The 15,000-nt window shown below is 40.2% G+C and overlaps 2 protein-coding genes across 7 annotated transcripts in view; one reads left to right on the top strand and one right to left on the bottom strand.

Annotated features, from left to right (window-relative positions):
• nckap1 (NCK-associated protein 1) overlaps window positions 1–14,080 on the bottom strand; it is a 29,379-nt gene extending 15,299 nt beyond the window's left edge. Inside the window, exons 1-6 of one of the 4 annotated variants that reach the window (XM_029449381.1) lie at window positions 13,751–14,080; window positions 8,386–8,403; window positions 3,143–3,253; window positions 435–527; window positions 264–320; window positions 1–56 (exon numbers count right to left, since the gene is read on the bottom strand). The exon at window positions 1–56 is cut by the window's left edge and continues 87 nt beyond it. In XM_029449381.1, the coding sequence (XP_029305241.1) occupies window positions 1–56; window positions 264–320; window positions 435–527; window positions 3,143–3,253; window positions 8,386–8,403; window positions 13,751–13,858 (443 nt within the window). In that variant the 5' untranslated portion in view covers window positions 13,859–14,080. The remainder of the gene's footprint in view (window positions 57–263; window positions 321–434; window positions 528–3,142; window positions 3,254–8,385; window positions 8,404–13,750) is intronic. The other 3 variants (XM_029449382.1, XM_029449383.1, XM_029449384.1) reach the window with 3 other exon arrangements.
• Window positions 13,242–15,000, top strand: part of LOC115019789 (dual specificity protein phosphatase 19-like) — a 13,675-nt gene continuing 11,916 nt past the window's right edge. The window contains exon 1 of one of the 3 annotated variants that reach the window (XM_029449388.1): window positions 13,242–13,510. Coding sequence is in view for 1 of the 3 variants with exons in the window: in XM_029449385.1 (XP_029305245.1) it covers window positions 14,991–15,000 (10 nt within the window). In the remaining 2 variants the exon portion in view is untranslated. Of the gene's footprint in view, window positions 13,511–14,891 lie in introns of those variants that run through there. The other 2 variants (XM_029449385.1, XM_029449386.1) reach the window with 2 other exon arrangements.

The raw sequence follows: 15,000 nt of genomic DNA, 5'->3' as shown, positions 1-15,000 counted from the left end.
GTTGTGTAAGTCACCACCAGGTCCAGGTAGTTCTTGGTCAGGTCAAAGTTCACCGTCTGACGGGAAACACAAGCAATAAGAGCAGCAGAGTGTGAGAGGGCGCGCTGGGTGAAGAGATGAAAAGCTCAGTGAGATCCTTCAACACAGCAGCAGGTTGATCGTTGTCGTTGAGGTTGAACGATCAAAAGGCACCTGGTCTCTGGCTGAGCTGATGCGTTAGATTTTAAAGATCGTAAATAATAAAGTGTTGTTATTGTACTTACAATGTCAAAGAAGACCTGGCAGGCGTCGATGGTGTTCAGCAGCTCACACACATGGTCCTGTTGATACACACCTTCATTAGAATCACCACCATACCATCCTTCACAGTAAGCTGTAAAGTGTGTGTGTGTGTGTGTGTGTGTGTGTGTGTGTGTGTGTGTGTGTTTTCCTACCTTGAATTCCATGACATCTACGAAGGTGAAATAGTAGAGCGCCAGGTTCTTCAGAATCTCGGACTTTTCCTTCTGCAGCTGAGCCAGCTGTTGCTGTAAACACGGCAGCGAACACACAGTTACAACAAACTCATGAAATGATCTACATATAGATCCATACACACCACATGAGAGGCATTTATCATTTACTGACTCAATCTTCAAAGTGTTCTTTTATGAACATTTCTTTTAAAACTGGAGTGAAACATATCTGCATATCTGCTATTCTTACCCATCTGTCTGAGGGAAGTTACTCAGTGTCCCTTCAGGGATCAATAGAGCTTATTGCATCTTGTTCAAATTAATTACGCTTTCTCTTCCTTTTGACTAAATTAACAGCAAAAGGATATAAATGAGATACAGGTGCTGAATAATTCAGTGGTAATGGAGCTCTTTTCTTTCATTAATAAGAGACAAGCTACATACAAAAGGGAGATCCCCTATAAAAACACAAATGTATATAAAGTCACATCTGGCTCACTGGAATATTAGCTTTGGAAACAGATTCAGAAAAACACTTGTTTGTGTTGATAGTGCGACGTCCTGGCTGCGTACAGGAGAATATGTAGACACCCAGAAGAAGAGTGTGAAGACAGAAGTGTGTTGGGAAGCACCGAACTAAAAAGAGAAAAGCTCAACTGGAAAAGATTGTCACAATCTTTTAACAAGCTGGAATGTATAAAAGCTAAATCTTAATGTAGTGACAGACTGAAGCAGACCGTGTGTAAAGTTCACGCAGCACCAAAGCTTCAGGTCAGAACTGCAACTTCAACAGTGGGGAAAAGTGAGAAGAGCGTGTGACAGTGTGTGACGCTGCTGCTGCACCAGGGAGGTCAAACCTGCGCTACTCCACCCAAAGTTTTATTCATGCAGAGGGACTTATTCATCTTCACTTAAAATGTGTTCAATCTGTGATGCAATACAAATCTATATTCTTTAACTAAATGTAAGTTAAAGTTCTTCCAGTCTTAACGCCATGTCAAGAGTTTTAAGCACATTTTAAAGTTTATCAGGATAATATTGTGACCTGAATTATTATGAAATGTTCCTTTTGTCCCATGCATAATCATTTTGAAGTTAACCAGCCGGCAGTTAAACTGCCGGCTGGTTAACCAGCCATACAGTTAACCAGCCACACAGTTAACCAGCCAGCCGGCAGTTAACCATCCGGCAGTTAACCAGCCACACAGTTAACCAGCCAGCAGGTAACCAGCCGGCAGTTAACCAGCCAGCCGGCAGTTAACCAGCCAGTCGGCAGTTAACCAGCCAGCCAGCAGTTAACCAGCCAGCAGGTAACCAGCCAGCAGGTAACCATCCAGCAGTTAACCTGCCACACAGTTAACCAGCCAGCAGGTAACCAGCCGACAGTTAACCAGCCAGCCGGCAGTTAACCAGCCAGCCGGCAGTTAACCAGCCAGCAGTTAACCAGCCAGCCAGCAGTTAACCAGCCACAGTTAACCAGCCAGCCAGCAGTTAACCAGCCAGCCAGCAGTTAACCAGCCACAGTTAACCAGCCAGCCAGCAGTTAATCAGCCAGCAGTTAACCAGCCAGCAGTTAACCAGCCAGCAGTTAACCAGCCAGTAGTTAACCAGCCAGCAGTTAACCAGCCAGTAGTTAACCAGCCGGCAGTTAACCAGCCTCACAGTCACTCAGTGGATGAAGAACAGAAAGTAACAGCGCTGCCAGCAGAGGAGGGAAAGCAGAGCAACGCAAAAAACACACTCCGAAAAAGCTTTAAAAAAACAGGTACAACAAACAGTCACATTATTACAGAACTTAAGTACGTGAACTAAATACATGAACTAAATACATGAACTAAATACATGAACTAAATACATGAACTAAATACATGAACTAAATACATGAACTAAATACATGAACTTAGATACAAAACTTACCAAAAAGCACAAGTCCGGAATAAGCCAAGTTTAGCATGCACAACACAAACAAACACAGAAACAAAGCAGAAAACAACGTAAGAGACAGTCTTTGCACAGTTATACTGAATAAAGCAGTTAGCTAGACACACACTATAACACATTCACACACACACACAGCTGTTTGCTAAAGGACAGTTTGACAGACACATAGGCCACAAGCTACGAGCTAAGCTAACAAGTAAAGCTGAAATAAATATTTGATGCACACACACACACACACACACGCAGTTTACTTTGGTACCTGGTTGTGATTGTTTATGACATTTTGCAGAATACACAAATATTCACTTAATTGAATAATAATGAATATTGTGATTGATAATTAAAATCATCATTTGTAGCTTTTGTTATTTATTTATTATATATTTATTACATATCATATTTTGTTAACTGAATTACATTATTTCTGACAAATGTGACACGGCTTTAACGATAACGCTGTACATTCTTACAAGTATTGTGATCTCAAAATAAATGCATTAAAAATACCTATTGATAATTTGCTTCCCTAAAATAATGCATTCCGGGGTAATCTATCTTAAAAACCCAGGTTCAAGCTTTCCAGGTACTCTGAGCATAAAAATAAATCTAGTCTATATTTAAAACTTTGACGTGCGTGCAGTTACACACCTGAAGTACTTAAATCGAATCTTACCGGTGAGCGGACCCGCTTCCATTCTCTTCCCAACATACAAACACACCGCAGACATGCATGCAGGCGTACTTACGTTATTATTCCGTGTCTCCACAGCAGGAAACTTCCTGACAATAAATTTAACTGCAGACTCCAAGTTCTTATCAACAAGATAGGAGGGCTTAGCCTTGGGGTCGCCACATGCCTGGAGAGAGAGGAGAAGAAGAGGTGAGGAGAAACACAACAAAGACATAAGGTAAGAGGTAAACTGCTGCTACTGAAACACCTAGGGTTCATTATAACACTCATGACAGATTGTATTTCTACTAATCTAAAATATATATACACATATATCTATGGTCAGGCATGTTAGATGTGTGGTCATTACCAGGGAAACATGCAGTGCTCACAGTGGGAACTGGTTTATCCCGGCCCAGGATGAGAGAAGGTGGACGAAATATTGACACACTGACATTTAGTGAAGTTTCCGGACCAGAGGCGTAATCAAAACATGAAAACAAAACACACACAAACTTGATTTCAAGTGATGCACGTCAAGATGTTCACTTTGCTGAATGAAGTTTGGACGTCTGTGGTTTTCATGTTTGGATAAACCAGTTTTAAACTGTTGTAAAAGGACTGAGCCTGAACTGATCAGTGGTTCTCAACTGCTGAGCTGTGCAGAGACGTACCGAGCCTACATACTCAAATATTCATTTCAGAATACAAAACAAAATTCTCCTAGGGCTGCAACTAACAAATATTTTCATTATCGATTTAATCTGGAAATTATTTTCTGGATTAATCTAAAAAAATCTAGTAAAGAAAAAGTCTGAAAATAGTTTTAATGTCCAGTTTCTCAAAGTCATATTTTTAAATGTCTAGTTTTGTCAATCCAGAGATATTTATCTTAATATTATATAAAACAGAAAAGCAGCATTTATTTTTTCATTTATGCATATTTTTTTTTTTAATTATCAAAATAGTTGGCGATTATTTTTCTGTTGATCGACTAATCGATTAGTTGCAGCTCTATTTTCTACAAGTTGTAATAATTTCGGCTCATTTCGATCATCCTGAAACGTGCACAACAGAGCGGGTGAGAACCACAGAGTCCCGGTAATGAGAGGGTTCAGTGTCTCTGAGCTGGTTAGTACAACTGCATGACGGGCAGAGTGATGGACGGGTAAAATGAAGAAGGGGTTGAATGAAACGGAAGAGAGGAAAAAAAGGGAGAGAGAAACTTAAGAAAAGGGGGCACATAGAAATAAAATCAAGAGAAAGAGAAGTGGTCCGAGAGAAAGTCTTATTTTAGGCAGCGGTATTTGTATTATGTTACTACACCTGCAGCGCTGCTTTTTCCTTCTTTGTAATATTCTCATCTCATCTAATCCATCTGCCTGACAGCCCTGACTCTGGCAGGAAGCAACAGCACTCATGCATTATGGGTAGTGTAGTAGTGAATGGTGAGGAGGATGTGGTCCATGCATGTGCCATAAACAGAGTGAATGTAACGTTTGTTGGCTGTAAACACAAAGGAGAAATCCTAGAAGAGGTCAGTGCCTTTGACCGTTCTGAGGATTCAGTTCCTCGTGGTTTAATGTTTAAGTTTAGAAAGTGGAAGCGCACGTTTAGAAAAGCCATAGCATGAAGTTACCAAAACGAAATCTACAACACAACACGCTATGCTATAAATGTGTCTACCCGCAGTAACATATCACAGCTAATGAGCCAACACACTTGAAACGGGACACACCACAAACCTGGGTTTCAGTTTGCATGGCGTTGAAACATTTCCAGCATCAGCCAGTACAAAATGAAAGCAAACAGCAACACATGCTAGTTTACACACGCACAGGACGCAACTGGCAACCCGGGGATTAAAACACTTTGAAATGCAGGCTGAAAACTCTACGTTTGTTGACATGTGGCACTTGAGATTTTCACTTTGCTAAATACTTGTATACAATATTTCACAGTAGTCACATTTTGCAATACAACATACTTGGAAACGTTGCTGCTATTTAGGATTTAGTTTCATCAGCCTTTACATTTACAAATGAGCTGACGACTACAGAACCCCACCAGAGCCACTACTGTGGAAGTTGCTGGTACGTAAAACACTGATCAGCATCTGCAAAATGATGCCGGTGTAAAATAAGTTTAATTCACTAGAAAGATTAAGTAAAATAGGCTAACCCGCGAGCACAATCAACTTAACTTAACATGCTAGCTAACGAGCCAAAACCCAGATGAAACTAGTTCACGGACTAAAAGCGCAGAAAGCTGGATCTTAAACACAGCCACTACTGCAGGGTCTCACATCTAAGACACTTGGGAGGGAGGGGGGCACACAGAAAAACATACAACACCAACATGATTTCAATACCAATCAATGACACAGACTGGACCTCGAGTCTCAGCTTGTTTCCTTGCGCCCTCTTCTCACACCTGAGCAGATTTCCAATTTCAACAGCCAACAATGATCAGTCGGAGTCGTCGGGTGTTGATCCAACAGATACAGAAAATCCGGTCACGTGTGTGAGAGGGAGACTGAATTTTAACTTTGTAAAATTAGAAGCAAGGGATCAAGATGTGACCGTTTAATCCATGCAGTTGCAAAAGCACAAGCCTCGTTGTTGGGCTGATGACGACACACCACTAGCCTCTCCCTACACAGCAGACTAGTCTCTACATTGGCCACTACAAAGTAGTTACCCTTTGACTTCCGCCGGGGAACTGCAGAGTGAAAAACACTGTCCGGTTATTACAGAACATTGCTCTGCTGACTAGAAAGGACTGCACAAATGGTTTTTATGTTTTAGCCCAAACTCAAAACTTGTTCTTGCTGCAACATCTCTCCTTCAGACATTAAGGTTGGTCAACAAAGTACAAACTGCACTAATGATTTGTGTAGATATTTGCTTTGTTAATTTGTAATACTTGCTCTAGAAAGGTAGTCTATGTATAAACTTAACTGATTTATTTACTTACTTGTTGGTGCGTTCAAATGATTGCAGGAAGCTCCAACATCCAAGACTTGTGGGTAAGCTACGAGCAGCGACCTTTTATAACGCAGGTCACTGTCGAAATCACGTTCTAATCATCTGGGTTTGAGTTTCTCACAACACAGTTTGTGGATGTGATGCCGTACAGCAGCTCAATCGTGCACGTTAGATATCAGAACTTCCCAAAATGACTTGTTTTTATCACCGTCTGTTCTCAGAACCGCATTACAGGTGACAGTGATGTGACTTTGACAAAGAGGTAAAGGCAAATAACAACACATAGACAAGCATTCAATGTAAACACCTATGCTTTGGATAATGGTTGGCAGCAGTAATGTACAGTAAGTTATACATGAGTAATAAATAATGGGCTAAAACATGCAAAACCTGGTTTCTATAACACTAGCGTCAACTAGAGACCTAGCTACTGTTGTGTAGATGTAGCCACACCATTGCAGCATCAACGAGGTTACTTTCAACAGTAGAGAACAGAATCGGCTGTAGTCGTTGGCATCACAGTACAAAAGCATGAAGATTTATTAATCATTTTTGGCGTGGCATTGCCCATTAGTGCTGCTGGTGGCTAGTGTAATAAACTGGCCGGCTTGGTTTTGGGTGGGGGCTGATGGAAGGATGGATGGGAGGAGGGGCACAGTGAGTGAAGGGACCGGACACGGGAATAAGCTGAGGATCAGTCGTGGTCAGGGAGGAGTAAGGGAGCTGTTGCCTGGATACCAGAACAGACCTCGGTCTCGCCTCCACCATCGCGCCTCCACTCCGGGTAGCAGTTAACAGCTGAGCGTCTCAAAAGGGCCCCCACATTGCAACATATGGCAGGAGACCCCGGGCCAGCGAAAACCCACATCTGACAGCTAATTACAGCTAATTACAGCTACTAATTACTGGATGAAATATTCCAAAACAAGGAAACCCCATGGCACATTTTCAGTGATCCGTCAGAGTCTCCGTAAAACAAGCAAAACAAACTCGTCGTCGCTGAGATCAATTAGTTTTTTTGTCTGTCATTCCTCAGCGTGAGCTTTCTGTTTTTCACGAGGAGGGATTAACAAAAAAAGAGCTCCAAAGGATGGATGGTTTCACGTGATCCGTGAGATCCACTAGAGAAGCTCTCGACTTGTGAAGAGCTGACTGCCTGCACCGCCTGCTGTAAGAGGGAAGCTTCACTCATCCTTCTGCAGTGGTCAGCGTTAATGTAAATAAATACTTTTAGGATCAAACCGGCATTTAAAAAAAGAGCTTGTTGGCATGATGCAAATCTAAGAGCTTAACCGACTGGTGGAATGTACATTTAATTACAGGCACTCAAACAAAATGTTTACTTCACTACTTTATATTTCTACTCCACTACATTTTAAATATTGTAGTTTTTACTGCACTTTATTTGACAGCTTTGCAGATTTAGGTTATTAATATAAAATCGATTAATTATTATACATCATTATAGGTGCAGTATATACAATAATTAAAATGTACTCCACCTTTAACTTCACATTAAAGTGATGAACACATTAATAACTATAAATCAATATTATATATATCATTTAAATATTTTACTTTACTTGCAACAGATGTTTTACTTAAACATCTGAATACTTCTTTCACCACGGCTCCCACATCAGTTAATTTATAATACAATATATAATTTATACAATCAGAAATTAATATTAGCGGTTACACTATGATAAGTTGGTCGCTACTAATAACCCGTAGAGAATACCAGATAAACGATTGTTCACCTACATATGTATTAATGCATAAGATTTCTATGGTTCATTAAAATATATATACATTTTAAATAAATATGCTCCATATGTCTGATCATGAAATCCAACATGGAGCCATCACTACCAAGTCTCGGGGCGCTGCAGCCATGTTTCCTACAACACACGCACGTATCTCGTCAGCGCGGATCAAATCGGCACATTTAAATTCCATATTCATGAGTGAAGACTAAATTGTTACACGTGTCAAATTGTTTTTGCAGAATAGTAAATTGGCCAGCTTATGTATCTGCACGACAAGAAAGAAGCTTTTTGCCAGTTAAAGCAGGGGGAACAACGTGCATGTGAAGGCTGCATCATAAGCACATTTCATCGAGGGTAAAACTGACAGTGAATGGAGCTCAGCCTTACAGATTCAAACATGAAGAGGAGGGAGGCACAAAGGAGAGGACCGACAGATCAGTACAGGTAGCCAGGTAGCAGGAGCAGGAGGAGGAGGAAGAGGAAGGGAAGGAGGAAGAGGAGGGAGTTGAGGAAGGGTGAAGGGGGTGGGGTTTCATCAGTGGAAGGTGATAAACTTTGCAAACCTTCCAAACTTGTCCTTGCTGCATAGGAGAGGGGGGAAGCATTGGAACGGAGAGAAGAAGAGAAGAAATCAAAACAAAGAGCCCACCTAGACAAACTGCTGGTCTACACACTCGCTCACAAACACACACACACACATATTCATACACACACACGCACACAAACACATGCATGTCTTAAAACAGCTGCTCTCATACAGGTGTTTTCTGCATGTCTGAGAGTTCAGTTAAGGATAGCCGTTCTGTTTCAACACAACACATATAAAAACAACACATGCTGCGCAGACATGTGATCATATTAACACTTTTTTTTTAACGCACGCTGTCTTCAAAGTAACACAAAGTGTAGTAGCCCTACCTACGCACTCATTGAAATTAACACATCCATTTTAAGAGTGTGTGGAAGGGCTGAAATAATATGGCTGACACTCCGGGCTGGCTGTCAGCGGCCTTGTCTTATACAGAACGGTGTGAAGACAAAGTTTGGCCCCTGCAGTTTTCCCCGACTGCAATATTTGCTCCACATTTCTGCTCTACGGCTGTTGCTTAGTAACTGACAATGCAGCGTTCCCTGATTGCTGAAGCACGGGCGCTTCGATGCTGGTGATGCGTGTTTAAATGTATCATGTCATAGTTATATGGATATGTAGCAACGTGAGTCTCTTATTTCCACAGTATGGTGCTGTACTGTGATGGCACTTTTAGAGGGATTCGGTTGAAACTGTGGTCAGCTGGTGGTGAACGAGGACTTCACAACACGTGGCTTAATCATAGTGGGTCAAGAAAAAAGCCCCTGGCTGCAGTCGAATAGTCAAAAAAATGGCATGTCTTTTCATAACCACTTTTCCTTGACCTCAGTGGAAAACGTCATGAGGTCAAGGAAAAGACAACCGCGGTGCGAAGAGAATCCCACTGCACGTACACGAGACTACGTGATTACACAGCGGATGTTATGGATTTATAATATCATTTATAAACAGTGGTACACAGTTTGTCAACACAGAGCAGAATCTCCTGCTCAGAATGCATTTGGTCACAAAAGAAAAGGTAATCCAGATGTTACACATTTAAAAAAACAAACAAACAAACAAACAAACAAACACTATTGGCTTATATTATATTGCTATCAGCTTTGTTATACTTTATATCAGTATCTACCTCAAACATCCAGTATCGGTTGCGTTAAAGTCCATCAACTGGATATCTCTTAACTGGAAATGATTATTCCTCATTATATGGCAGGTATCAGATCTGTACCATGTGTTTAGGTATAGAACGGGTATCCGGGGACACAATGTGTATTCTTATCATGTCGTCACACAGTTTACGGTTGGGCAGTAAATCTTGGCATCAAAACCACCGCCCCTATAAGATCCCTGAGTGATTACAACACAATCATTTTAAACTGCTGTTTAGAGTGACCTGTTTTAAGCAGATGGTGATCAGGTTGTTACCAGCTTAACTTCACTGAGTCTAATGAAGGGTTAACTTCACAGGCATGATTAACTACACATTGTTGATTGGTCCGTTTTCTTATCTGTTGAGTTTCTTCTTGGGAAGTAGAAGAAAAAGAGGAACAAGAACAGTTAAGGAAAACAGACAGCGAGACAAAATGTTTGAGTTATTACCCTCCAGTCATTATATTTTACCCACATAAATTCTTCCTAAACGTATTTGGCAAATTTGGCACAATAAAATGACTCACTTCATCTTTTTCTGCAACGTATTCAATGTTGACTTTTGTAGTAATTAACTGGCTCTGCTTTAAACCAACTGACTCATTGTGTCTTTACCATCGTATGCATCACACAACAGACATGGCTCTGTATTTATTATGTGTATGTGTTTATGCACAGTCACACTGCATGTGAAAAAGGGAATGCATCGGCAAACACTTCTGCCACAGCACACATTAAGAAGTCTGCTACCAGCTAAACCACAGATGAGCAGTAATGCCAGGGAGGGCGAGCGTCCGCAGGTTTTCATCCAAAACTAAACGCTACAGCAGGTGATTTCACTGAAAGCTCATTCAACTCAGAAGGAGGGACGAAGCACCTGGTGAGGTTTAGTCTTTCAAAGAAAACCTGCATACCCTCAGCCCTCGATGTCATAACGGCACATACGTGACCCAGGTCATTCCAACTGAGATTTGTCTCTTCAAATCAAAAAGAATAAATACAAATATTAAATGTGCCAGCAGTCTCATAAAACTCGGTTTGTTTTGTACTTCCCATTCAGACCATGAGACTTGTATGGAGGTCTTGGGCAATTTGCCCTTAAAATGCCATTGAAATTACAAATGAGGGGTAAAAATGACCCCAGTAATCAGGGGTGCCCTTCATTAAATGTCAACCTGTAATTCTTTTCCCCTGGACGTTATTATTCATGTGTGACTGCAGCTACTGTCCCCTCAGAGCCACCACAGATATCACCAGGCTACACCTTCCAGTGGATTCTGGGCAACAATAAAAAAGAGATTGTGTTGATAAGAAAACAGATGCTGTAAGTGAGGAGGGAGAAGTAGTAGAAGATATTGGCACCACACAGCCAGTAGAAGAAGAAAATCCTGATCTCACACAAACCACTGCATCATCAAAAAACTAAATTATCCATATTGTGAAAAAGAACTTGGAGACTGAACTGGTTGGACATAGAAAAGGAAATAAATCTGTTATATAAACTAACTGGTATTTTACTAATACACAATGCAAATATAATTATTATAACCCAGATAAAAATGTATTTAAGGTTTTAAAATGCTCCTAAAAACTGTGTCAGAGGACAGTTTATTTTACTAAATGGTACTTTTGAAATAATTTTAAACTGACTTCATAAACAAGCTCCAGTCAACAAAACATTTTAAAGCTTTACAAGGGTGGTTTCTGTTGCAGGGATTTTAAACCAAACTGCATTATAATCATTTAAGTGTTCACATCGCTGCGTCCATCCTGTGCATACATCTGATGTTACAGTAGATCGCACTGCTGGTATTAAGAGAACATCCAGTTTAGATGCTTGAAATATTTCACTGTGTAACTTTACTCCCAACACACGGAGACTTTGTCGTTTTTATTTTTACTGTCCTGATTTAAAAACGTATATTTTTACACTAGCTTAGGAGACTATGGGGGTTACCTGAGTGTAAGCAAGGCTAAGGAAGATAAATACCCTGTAAGTGATGTGTGCAAGACAAAATATGATGTTAGAAGGTCCACTGGCTGAAAGATAAGAGCAGCAAACTAAAACTTTAATGCCACTCAGCCGATATTAAATAATGTGACCGTTTTAGAAGATTTAGGGAACAGATTTGAAGGTTTTCTGCAGCTGGTGGATGGTGTGTTATGAGTGAATATGCTTAAAATGGAAAAGAACATTGCTGTGATCTTAGATGACAATATTACTGTTAGTGAGCATGAATTATTACTCTCTCCCAAAGATAGAAACAAGACACCCGAGTCTGTCGTCTGTTTTCATTAAGAAACATATTACGCTCCTCTGCTGATAATAAATTAGAGACAACGTTGTGAGGACTTCAGCAGGGAATGTCTGTGGGAATTTCAGAAGTAAAAAGATTAAAGTGGTCTCCAAATTGCTATTGAGGGTTCCAGAATGAGCCCACTGACTGCGACACAGAGTGCTATCCCGGTTCTTTTATTTCTAGCTTTGGGATGCAGTTGTTATTGGATGCTGGAGAGTTTTCTAATATCACAAGGTAAAAGAAAGCATTAAAAAAAAACACATGAAACGACATTTCAGGATGTATTTATATTCAGAAGCCTAATGGTGAGGCAGATCAGGATAGATATGAAGATGATGGGACAGACAGAAAGTAAAAGGAAGGAGGAAGGGAGGAAAGGAAGGGCGTAATAAGAAGAGTAATCGGCAGCTAAATCTCAAAAGGGATTGTGTCTGACTGCTCATACTGCTTTATCATTTACAGAGAGTAAAAATAAATGTGTTCAAATGAAAAGTTAAAATGTTTTCTGCCGATTACAAAGTATCTCACATTTTAGTTTTGTCTAATGAGAATAGAGCACCAGCATAATTCTTGGGAATTTAGAAATAACTGCAGACCAGTAGAAGAAATGGCAATAAATAGGAAACAGTATGGGCTTTCAGACAGTTTAACTTCTACTCTGTACTTAAACTTTTTTAGGATATGACTGACCTCTTTCTCTCTCTCGCTGTCTTTTTTTATTCATCATACATACCCAGGCACAAAGGCTCGTCCCACACAAACAGACCCACTACTCTGTTCCTCCCACACACAAACCATTGGTGTAATACTTGAACAACACAGTTAGGACTCTGTAACATTAATGCATGTGTTATAAATGATATTACTGTGTCTATTGCACTGTTAATAATGTATGCTGAAGCAGCAGATGTCATGTCAGTGACCCTGAGAGGGGCTTAAAAGATAAAATGCTATACATTTGGTATACATCTGGGTTTTTAATCTATATCTGTATGTAATACACATACTTATTTGTGTTATTATTATTTGTTTACTGTTGGTCAGATAAATTGGGCAGTACTTTGATGTTGTGATTAGTGTTTGTTGACATTTTTTGACCAGCTACTATAACGATTAATCGAATAAACCGATAATAAAGCAGCCTTTGCTCATTAATTTCGCTTCATATTCTTACAATTTATTTAGCAAGCTAAACGAAGCTAGCAGCCAGCTTGGGTGTAAAAGAAAAATGAAAATAAACAGAAGTGGCTGGTTTTACCTAATAGCTGCTAGCATCAGACTGCAGCTGTGTTTTGGTGCGCTCGTGTTTTGGCTGTTGGTGGAGCAGAGACGACGCCCGTTTGCTAGCTTAGCGGTTGTTAGCTTAGCCGAGCAACCGCCGCCATTATCAGCCGACGTTAGCTAGCTTTAAACGCTACTGCAGGCCTGAAGGTTTGCCGATATTAAATCATGGAGCTTAAATTGACACGTTCAGATGTGGTTTAATTGACAGACAGTTACTATACTGTTCATAATAAGTCTATATTTGTGTTTTATACAACTGAAAATGAGTTTACATCGTAAAACAAATGGGCCACTTTACCGCAAGCTAATGCGACAGCTTGTGGCTAGCAGCGTCCAGGGATGCTAAGGGGACACATTTAGATTAACGTAAGTGTATATTGACCCGTTTATGACTTTATTAACAGTGGCGAATATATACAAATATATAAAATATTAGGGGGCACTGTATCTAGCTACCGTTAACGATAGAGTAACAGTCAGGGCTAGCTAATCAAGCATTCAACGTTAATATTGACAGTCGTTTGCGGGTGCAAATAATGTCCATATAATGAATCTGTTAACGGCCCTATGTGGTTTATGAGGATATAACTGTGTGTGTGTGCGAACCTTTTTGATATTGTAAACACGGGTCAACATCCCGATGCCTCTGTCGTTGAGGATGGTGAGCTTTTCTGCCAGCTTCTGCTGGCTGGGCTGGATCACTCCCCGAGACATCTTTGCGGTTTCGGTTAAACCTTCCGATTCAATCCAGGAAAAATACCACAAATCTCCGCAGCCTCTGGTTCGTAAAAAAGGAAGAAAGAAAGAAGCTGTGATTTATGCCGTTATTAGATTTCGCCCATGTTCAGATATTCGGGGACAGCAGCTTCCTGTACTCCACCCCACCGTCTCCCTGTTTTTTTTTTCGGTCGCAGGGATGATGAGGAGTTGTCCTGGTTTTCACAACGAGGTGCTGCGTTCATGGGATCCTCGTTAATAGTAAACCTCACAGCCTGATGCACCCAAATTGATCACGACACGATCGATATTCCAATTTTAACTGATTTTAACACGTATTTGCTAAAATATTATACTTGGTATGATAAAGAAAAATGTCATAACATGTGTTCTGGTGGGATGGCAAACTGTGGCACACTTTTAAATCGCCTGCAGTGAATTTTATTTTAATAAACAAGAATATTGCTATCATATTGCACTCTTTGTACATTGCACTTAATTTAAACACTAGATATCGACTACATTTAGTGAAATTATCTCTGTCTTAACCTATTGCCACAGAAACCTATATTTGACCATTAATATTACATCGTAATATTACATTTACAGATTCACATTTGCATCGTAACTTTTAAGTGGGCGCTTAGGCCATGAACAGAAACTACTGCAGATTTACATACAACATTATAATATTTCAAGTATGTAAATGAACTGTGTTAGAGTTTATAATCATTTACTTCATTTTAATTTAATTTAAGAGCAGCATATTTTTATTAATTTATGGAAAACTTACAAATACCTCTGTGTTTTTTCTGGGAGGGATGCTTTACGGTGAAAGTGCAAATTTAGTTTGTTCTCTTTCCCCCAGTCTGTTTTCATGCTTTGTTTCAACATTAATTATATCATAGATAAATGTGTTAATACATTAATAAATGATCAGCCACACCCTGAGCACAGTTCCTACCTGAGCTCGTAGTTAACGACTTTACGGTGAACACCTGAACTCATCACATTGTTGACGCAGCTTCCGACTCAGCTGTCAGTGTTGAAGCCTTCATTGCTGCTCCACTAGCTTTGTTTCTCACACGCTTTGACCCTGTTTTAAATGCTGTAGCTGTAATAATGTTTTATGTGGGCTG

This window comes from Cottoperca gobio, chromosome 15 (assembly GCF_900634415.1).
Source record: "Cottoperca gobio chromosome 15, fCotGob3.1, whole genome shotgun sequence".
Classification (NCBI taxonomy): domain Eukaryota; kingdom Metazoa; phylum Chordata; class Actinopteri; order Perciformes; family Bovichtidae; genus Cottoperca; species Cottoperca gobio.
Note: the sequence above shows the minus strand (reverse complement) of the source record. Positions and strands in the feature narration are given on the sequence as shown.